A 9,155-nucleotide genomic window follows, 5' to 3' on the forward strand; every position below is an offset into this window, starting at 1 on the left:
CGCTTCGCTCCATCTTATGGTATCCATTTATCCCACTTTGTCCAATTTAAAGCTCTCTGTTGTGGGTGTTTTGGGTATGGGTATGGGTACCGGTATGGGTATGGGTGTTCCAGGTCTCGCCGACTGGCTTGCATCACTTTGCTTGGTTTCGTCTTCGTCGTCGTCACTCGAGTTCCCTCCCCATCTTTCATCCTTAATGGAGTTTGAAATTTGAGCCTTCGTTTCTTCGGCGATGGAGTATGTGTCAGCAGGAGATAACATTATGAGTTGCATGAGATAAAGAGGAGGCGAGTTACACAAGATAAAGAGGAGATAAGCGATAGTAGGTACCCTACTGGCAGGCATTGGACTCCATCCAAGACGCACTTCACTCTACTTGAGAAACCCTTCACGCCATCCAAGTCTAGTCCTAGTCATCCCTTTTACCGCCCACCATCCCAGCGAGGTGGTGTCCATGCCATGTTGGTGTGGATTAAAGAGTCGTAGTGGGTGCGAAGTTGTTGTGGATCAAGGAGTAGTTGTGGATCAAGAAGTCGTTGTGTTAAGAAGTCGTTGTGGATGTGAAATTACCTTGGGGCGTGGATGCGATGCCAGCGGCGTACATCGTTCTGTGTCCTAAATCTGAACGTCGAGTCGAAGTGGTGGTGAGAGGAGACATTGGATACCTAAATGTTCGCATCGCCTGCCAGAAGATGCGTCTATTACCTCGTGCCTCCCTTGGCCTATGTAAAATTTAATGTAGTGGGGGAGTTATAGTGGCGTCCTCCTAGCCTCGTCCACCGAGAAGGATTCAGGAAGAGTTCTGGGAGTAGACGAGAGGAAAGAGAGAGGAAGTCAAAAGCAGAAACAAGAGATAGGAAACAAGGGCGACGATATAGTAACCACAAAAGGAAAGCAGTTTGAGCGGGGGTTGGGAGGTATGTCGTAGATAACCGAGGAAGGGGAGTGGTGGAAGCAAGTTGGAGGACACGGTCACTGGTAAAGTATATGTGTACGTGTAGATGGTAAGTATGAAGTCGACGGCGGCGGCTCGTTGGCCCTGGTTAGTTGTCGACTGTTCACGCGTCCATTGTCCACATAAACGGTGGTTGGACCATGGCTGGCGAAGGTCCAAAGGGCAAAGTACACGTGATGGCGTGAGAAATCAAATCCCCATTGAGTCCGGCGTCGACAATGGTGTTCAAAAGATCGTTCACCTCTTGCCACTGCTTGACTCTCAACCACATCGTTTTTTAATCCATAGAGCTTTTATAGTTCCTCATACATCTCTCAACACACCTACGGGGCCCAACTGTAGCTACGATGGCTCCACGAAGTCTTCCACCGCGGTACGTTAGACTCAATCTTCGCACAGACGGGTGTGGCTTTACTCATTTCGACCAACCCTTCAGGACGCCCAAGAAATACAAGAAGAAACTGGCCCATGCCAGAACCGTACCGAACCCGAAGGATACACCACGGTCGCTCCCATCGTTGGCCCCGCTTATCGAAGCGCGCAGGCTTCGCGCCGAAATTGGCGACTTGATGAATTCGGAAACTCTCGTCTGCACGCCCGACGAGTTCATGGACTGCTACATGCCACCCCGAGACCAAGAGAAGATACAGATAGTGTTGGACCTCTTACTCGACGCAGGAATTCTTGTCCCTCGCAATCCTAATCTGCCGACCGCTACCGAGTCGACAAAGGGTGCATACCGCTATGTGTTTAAGGTCTTCCAGCAAAAGCCCTCTGAAGTGAAGAAGGGAGCGAAGAAGCGTCCCCAAGGAGATGACGGCGAGAGCAGTGAGAGAACCGTGAATGAGATCCGGATGTTCGACAATCTAGGCGAGGTCGGCCAGGCGATTCTCCATGCCTTGAAGAATGTCGATGGGGTGAAAACCAACGGCTACCAGATTCGCATGTGCCCGCACAAGCCAGTCACATCGACAATCGAGGGAGATGGCCACCAGATAGATGCTGCACTCACGAGGAATCTCAACAAGAAGATACCTCTGCTCGTGACTGACATCATAATCCCGTTTGAATTCAAACTGGAGCTTGTTAACAAAGAAGGGGTACGTCTTGATTAGCTCTTTACATCTTTGGTCTAGTCTGACGTGTTATCTTCTGTCTGCAGAACCGCCAGCAATTGGTTTGCCATGTGAACCACACCATGAACGACGATCCCCGTCGTCTATGGGTCTTCGGGGTAAGTTCTATTTCTCGCTTCACATGTTCAATGCTGACCGAGGTGGATAGATAACTATTGAGGATGACCAGGTCACTATCTGGTATTTCTCCCGTTCGCACTCGATGATGTCAACGTCCTTCAGCTTCCTTGATGTAAGTCACATATTGTCCCATGGTTCTTCCTCTCTCTGACAGTCACACAGCGCGCAGACTTACTCGTCGAGATCCTGGTCTCGTTCTTCTGTGCAACGGACGAGCAGCTTGGCATCGATCCCAATGTCAAGCTAGTCGGAAAGGACAAATACGTCTACAGGTTCCCCGCCGATTCCACCAACCCCAAACCTGCCTACTATTACACTGTTGACTCCATCGAGGAGTATCGACCACTGAAACTGCGGTGTCGCGCAACTCGCCTTTGGAGGGTTACGCAAGTCGAATCTTTTGACAATTACAATCGCATTACCAACAAAGACTTTGTCCTCAAGGAAGTCTTCCTCAATTCCGACGCTCCATCCGAGATGGATATCCAGCAGAAGCTTTTCGAGGACGTAAAGAAGTTTAGGGACGACAAGGGGTGGCGTCAGCGGGAGATTCTATCGGCCTTCAGTCCAGAGAGCAAGAGAACGCTTGGTGCTGCACTCAAAGACTTCAAGAAATATTTCTCCTGCGCCATCCGCCAACACAGTGGCAATCCTGGTCTCGAAGTATCACCCAAAGCACGGGCCGTCTCTAACATATTCCCAGTCTACGTACCACCTCCAGAGCAGCCCCTCGGGAGCACGGTCAGGCGTATGAGCGGAACTCAACCACCTGTCAAGAAAGGTGGTGCGAGGAAGGCGACCCAAAAGAAGCACACCGGAGCGATGGGGTCCCCGCCCGACCCCAACGCACTCACTCCAAGACGCCCATGCCGAGTTCTCTTCGAGAATGTCTGCACCCCCCTTCACGATATACCAACCCTCGGAGAAGCCATCGACGTTTTGAAGCAATGTGTCATTGGTAAGTGGATTCACCCATCGTCGACTCACATGGAATCTAACGCAGGATTATATAGCTCTTCAAATAATGTTCTGTGCCGGATGGGTGCACCGGGACATTAGCGCAGGAAACGTTCTCGCCCTCCGCCGTAAGCGAGGCGGGAAGTGGCAAGTCAAGTTATCTGACCTCGAGTATGCAAAGAGATTCCCTTCGGATGCACCAGCCAGCTCTCAGCCCAAGACAGTGAGTAGCGCCTCTTATAATCAGGACTGGACACTAGACTTATCTCAATTCGGCTGCCTTAAAGGGGACACCTTACTTTATGCCATGCGAAATCCTAATGCAACGTCTCTTCCGAAAGGTTGCCTACAACAGAGTAACAGACATCAGCGACGAGCCTTCGACGAGCGTGGTACCTAGGCCAAGTGTTATACATGGCTATCAGCACGACCTGGAGTCCGTCTGGTGGATCATCCTCTGGTTGATTACCATGCGAGTGGCGATGAAATTGCCCAGAACGTGGGGGAAAAAGATCTTCTGTAACGAGCCGGACGCAAACAATCGTAAGGTCGTTCTTGACCCCAGTGACCCATTGCCAGAACAGCCGGACCTCGTTGAGGGCCTTCCGGAAATTTTGAAAGGCTCGTCGTTCTTAACCGCCGTCGACAATCTTCGCAGAAACATCCTTGTTGAATACATGAATCGCAATGCAGACAACAAGCACAGCGACCTGACATCGTATTCGTGGATTTCTGGAGAAGCGTTCAAGCTATTCTTCAGTCACGTATCGCTCAGCAGAAAGGAATGGGAAGGGCTCGAAATGAAGCAGAAAATGGATGATCTTGAAGATGACATTTTGGAGGATGAGTCGGATTCGGACTCGGATGATTCTGCACCGCCATCGCCCACGGCTATGGCAATCAATAGCGGGAGTGGACCAAGACCGTCCAAGAAGGCTCGAGTGGATAAATTGAGATAAATGTAATGAAATTGATTTATGATGGAGCGGTGGGTGTCGGTATACATGCAGTGACTTATGCGTCTTAGTATTTAGTCTACGATCCATGATACTCTCGCCAAGTGGTCTCTAGCTCATGTACATATCTCGCCAAATCTAGCCATATTCTCAAATGCTATTCAAGAAGAAAGAGGGAGAAGATGAGAGGAAGCACCTGAATCGCGCAAGCTTCCCTGGTGAGAGATAATGGATTGGCCAGTCACCAGATACACTGAATATCGGACGTTGGCGTCGTTTCTGCGATAGGTGAGACGTCCGAGGAGTCGATGAGCACCGCATCGTTGAACTTGAGAGCATCGCTTTCGCCTTCAAAAGACCAGGTCGCTTATTGTAGTCCAAGCTTAGAGATATAAATAAGATTCTCGAGGTATTCCAACGCGAGATCCGTATGAGCCTGCGATCTAGTGGTAGAGTTACCTGCAGTACATTATTCACTGCTCCGTGTGTGGATCTGTAGCTGGTAGAGCTCACAGGAAGGGTTAAAACGACGCGAGTGCCCTTCCGATTGGTTAGGAGTTGCGACTGATGGGGCGTGCGCGTGAGAATCGGCGGGTGCGGACTTGATGGTCCGAGTTGAGCGCGACGCCTCTTGTCTTCAAACCATCACCATCCTCAAAGAATTTCCGTCTTGTCGCATATTCCCTCCACCTCAAACCATTACGGGGCACCTAAATATGATGCCACTCACGAGCACTGTTAACATCGAACAATTCGTCCCTGATCACCTACCCAACAACAACGCCGACGCGTTCGACGCTGTTATCGCGGCTCTCAAGAATGAGAGAGTCCTTGTTTCTGCCCGCCAGACAAAGGGACAGCGTTCCTCAAAGCTTGGATACGGCTTTGGATTGCTGAAGTCCTTGTTTTCATCTCGCCCTCCTAATCCAAACGAGGTCCTCGAGTCTTTGCGAACGATATGCCAGGTCGTCAACAAAACTTTGGAAACTCTCGGAATTCTCGTGCCAGGTGGCAAAAGACTGTCGATGCGAGCCAACGGCAACAGTGGGCTTCTGGCCGACGCCTGCTTCACAAAGGAAACGGAAGGGCCGCTGAGCCCTCTCGAGGTCGTCGTTCCTATTGCTGCGCTTCCTCGAAATGAGAGTGAAAAAAAGGTATGGCGGACTGGAATCACAATCCACGTCGCGGACTCATGTCGGGTTTAGGGAAAGAACCACCTCATGAAGCGTATGGTTACCACCATGAACGAAGACCCGCGCAGATTATTCACGTACGGGGTGAGTGTGGTCTATTCAATGTCATCTGGTCGGGCTAATCCATTATTATAGATCACCATTCACCATGACCAGATGACTTTGTATCGCGTCACTCGCTCGCATATGGTCCAATCTTCTCCGTTCAGCATGACTGAGGTGAGAACTTCGCTCCACAAACTTGGTGGCCTGCTACTCACGGCTGCTGTATAGTCCGCGGACGTCTTAACTCGAGTGCTACTCTCCCTTGTCACTGCGACCGACGAGGAGCTTGGATACGACCCTTTGGTGACAATGCTCCCAGACGGGAGCTACATCTACCAGTTACCACCCGAGGGAGGACGATCGACCCCTCTCTTTTATCAGACCTTGGAGCTGATCACCCACTACCCATCGACGAGTCTCGGAGACCGCAACGCTCGGGTATGGAGGGTTAAGCGGGTTGTCTCTCCAACGAACCGGGAGCGCGTGGGTGGAGAGCAGGACAGAGTTCTCAAGGACTTGTGGGTCGATCAAGGGGCGCGCACCGAAGCGGATATTCAGGAGGATCTTTTTGAAGATATCTCGGCCGTAGCGAAAGACGAAAACTGGCGCAAGAAGCCGATCTTCCAGGATTTCTTCGAGCGCGATGTCGAGTCTCTGGCCGAAGCCCTGCAAGGCGATAACTTCAAACGCTACTTTTCGTGCATCATTGCCAAACACGTCCTCTCACCCTCTCCCGATAAGCGCCGGTGCTTCTTCGTGTACGAATCCGTCTGCACTCCACTCCATGATATTGCAACCTTTGGCGAAGTAATCGATATTCTCAGGCAGTCCGTGACCGGTTCGTACGTTACTACTCAGTGTCAGAGCGGCTTACTAACGCGTTCCCTTCAGCACTTCGACTCATGTTCTGCGCTGGCTGGGTCCACCGGGATGTCAGCACGGGAAATATACTAGCCCTTAAAACGGGCTCGAGCTCCTCATGGCAAGTTAAGCTTTCCGACCTTGAATATTCAAGGCGATTCCCAGATACAAACCTCTCCGACGGCGAGCAGATAATGGTGCGTGCTACGACGTCTGCTCCGTTCTCGTGCTGTATTGACAATCAATATTCCAGGGGACTCCATATTTCATGGCATGTGAAATCCACTTCGGGAAGCATCTGTTCCCATCGGATCCCGAAACCGTGTGGACCAAACGATATCCTCGAAGACCTGTAATCCATGGGTACCAACACGACCTAGAGGGTATCTGGTGGATAATCCTCTGGTTCTCTACGATGCGGATTGACCAAGAAGACCTCTCCCGCGAGTTCGGTCGCCTGCACTTCCAGCAGCCGATGGACGACCACTGCATTGGTCGACGTTGTTTACTCTTCACGGATCAAGACCACCTCGCAGGACTTCCGACACTAGTCGACTCCCTTCCTTCCGAGCTCCTAGACTCCAACTTCCTCGACGAACTCCAGAGACTCAAGTATCAGATCCACGGCGAATACATCATTCGCAACGCCGAGGGGAAACAGGACGATATCAGTACCTACTCGTATGTTATCAGCCAGTCTTTCACTCGTTTCTTCGAACGTCTCGAGGAGTCTCGCGCCATGTGGGATGACCTTAAGCTATCGACCACTGCCGAATTGCGACACGAATGCGATGTGGAGACACAACCGTACCGCGCCCCGCGAAAGCGAAGGGCAGATGATGATGAGGGCTCCGATAGGGAAGAGGAGGGTGTCCGGGTCGAACGGAAGGCTGCTGAGAAGAGGAAAATGAAGGACGATCGACCAAAGCAAGATCGACCGAGGAAGAGGGCCCGCTTTGATGCCCCTTTCCCAGAGGTCCAAACCCCGATCCGAAGGTCAGGACCGGTGACGAGGTCAATGACCCGCGCGGCTCAAAACATTGGCCCCATCACGAGAGCTGCTGCTCGCCGTATGCGTGAGGCTGCCGCATCAAAAAACAAGACGACCACTACGGTCCGGAGGTCTCGACGATAATCGCGCTTCCTTCCTCGTCTCTGATTCGCCATCTCGAAGTACTCTCTTCCGTTTCACAATCCATAAACTTCGCCCTTTCTGTAACTAGAAATGCCAATATCACTTTCTTTTAACTTCACCGATTCATATTCGTCGTCTCTGATTTTGAGCATTTTCGTTCATGATTGTTTAAAGTAGAAGGCCCTTTAAACCACAGGTTCAGGAGAAATCGGTAAAGGGGTAGTGGTTGGAATGTTGGCTCAGTGGGTCAGCCTCTCGGACAAGACGCTCTGCCACGGGCCGTTGTTGACTCCTTCAGTAGATACCTCATAGACTAGTTTACCGCACTCAATAGCTTCTAGGTACATACGTAGATATAAAGACAATACTCTGATATCACTGAACAGAGTGAAGGCTCCGAGCGAATCGGAGTTGACGCGATCCCGTGGAAGATGGATATCGTGGGAGCGTTGTTTCCGTTTGATGGCCGACGCGCGACGGTCCCATCTTGTCCTTGAACCACCATCATCGCGAAACGAAATCCACCAATACCACTTCTTTCGTCGCACAAAATGGATAGCAAAATTCATACCTGCCACGTCGAGGAATTCCTCAATTCTTACCTCCAAAATGACCACACCGACACCGTCGACACCGTGCTGGATGAGCTCAAGAAACAAAGGGTCCTTGTCGCTCGGGGGCGGTCTGTGGCTCAAAGAGCATCCTCGTCAACCCAGAAACCTCCTTTCACCCACGTCTTCAAGGGGTTTAAAACCCTTTTTCGATCCGGTTCTACCAAACCCGAGCGTATTCTCAAATCGTTTCAAACGATTGGCAACGCTGTCCGCAAAGCTCTAGGAAAGATTACAGGGGCCACCGTCAATGAGTTCGAGGTCCGAGCGATGGACTCGACCGGTGACGCCTGCATTACGCCTAACCGCGATGGGGGAATCTCTCCCCCCGACGTCGTTGTCCCTGTCAGAGTCACTGGCCGCAGAACTGACCGGGCGGAAGAAGACGAGAACAAGGTATGCTTATGCTCACGAATTCTGAGATTGATGGCGTCGATGTCTGACCAGAAACCGCAGGACCTCAGATACATCTCTCATGTTAATCGTATCTTGAACGAAGACGCTCGCCGGAAATTTGCGTATGGGGTGAGTTTCATTCGTTTACGCTCTTTCGATCGATGCTAAGTCTAAATTAGATAATATTCGAACACGACTGTTTCTCTCTCTGGTTTATGCATCGCTCCCGGGTTGCTAAATCTCTGCCACTCAAAGTAAACCAGGTATGCGATCCTCCCAAGTACCCCTCCTCGAGTATTCAACCCCTTTTTCTAGCATCCTGATGCGCTCGTCAGGCTACTAGTTGCTCTATTCCTTGCAAAGGAAGAGCAACTTGGGTACGACCCCCTCGTGACGCGGCTTTCCGATGGAAGCTACGTGTACGAGCTCCCGCCGGATGGAGAGAGGCCATCATCAGTGTACTACAGGACCGTCGCTCTCCTGTCCCAGTATCACTCCCCCTCGCTCACCGGTCGACGTGCGCGCGTCTGGAGGGTCAAGCAGGTTGTCTCCCCTACAGACCCCAGGAGAGTGCATGGGACGATTGACCGCGTGCTCAAAGATGTTTTGCTTGACGCGACGATGAAGACGGAGGCTGAAATCCAACAGCAGCTATTCCACGACATCGACGCGTTTTCGCAGGACGCCAATTGGCGTAACCGCGACATCCTGAAGGAATTCGACCAAACAACGATAGACTCGATCGCGGAAGCGTTGGAGGGGGGAAACTTTCGACGATATTTCTCCACAA

At 51.4% G+C, this 9,155-nt stretch overlaps 3 protein-coding genes across 3 annotated transcripts; all 3 read left to right on the forward strand.

Annotated features, from left to right (window-relative positions):
* Positions 1–1,302: 1,302 nt before the first annotated feature.
* Positions 1,303–4,127, forward strand: CC1G_13267 (other/FunK1 protein kinase; the record flags this gene model as incomplete). The annotated part of the gene is made up of 7 exons (XM_001841483.1): positions 1,303–1,328; positions 1,392–2,055; positions 2,118–2,189; positions 2,240–2,323; positions 2,374–3,169; positions 3,225–3,391; positions 3,456–4,127. 7 exons carry the CDS (start codon positions 1,303–1,305, stop codon positions 4,125–4,127), a joined length of 2,481 nt encoding a protein of 826 aa, XP_001841535.1.
* Positions 4,128–4,729: 602 nt separating this feature from the next.
* On the forward strand, positions 4,730–7,358 carry CC1G_13268 (other/FunK1 protein kinase; the record flags this gene model as incomplete). Its single annotated transcript, XM_001841484.2, has 6 exons — positions 4,730–5,278; positions 5,330–5,401; positions 5,453–5,536; positions 5,591–6,200; positions 6,254–6,420; positions 6,477–7,358. 6 exons carry the CDS (start codon positions 4,730–4,732, stop codon positions 7,356–7,358), a joined length of 2,364 nt encoding a protein of 787 aa, XP_001841536.2.
* A 551-nt stretch (positions 7,359–7,909) lies between these two features.
* CC1G_13269 (other/FunK1 protein kinase) lies at positions 7,910–8,533 on the forward strand (the record flags this gene model as incomplete). The annotated part of the gene is made up of 2 exons (XM_001841485.2): positions 7,910–8,365; positions 8,426–8,533. The coding sequence occupies 2 exons, from the start codon at positions 7,910–7,912 to the stop codon at positions 8,531–8,533; spliced, it is 564 nt and encodes a 187-aa protein (XP_001841537.2).
* Positions 8,534–9,155: the final 622 nt, after the last annotated feature.

This window comes from Coprinopsis cinerea (genome assembly GCF_000182895.1).
Source record: "Coprinopsis cinerea okayama7#130 chromosome Unknown cont3.27, whole genome shotgun sequence".
NCBI lineage: Eukaryota > Fungi > Basidiomycota > Agaricomycetes > Agaricales > Psathyrellaceae > Coprinopsis > Coprinopsis cinerea.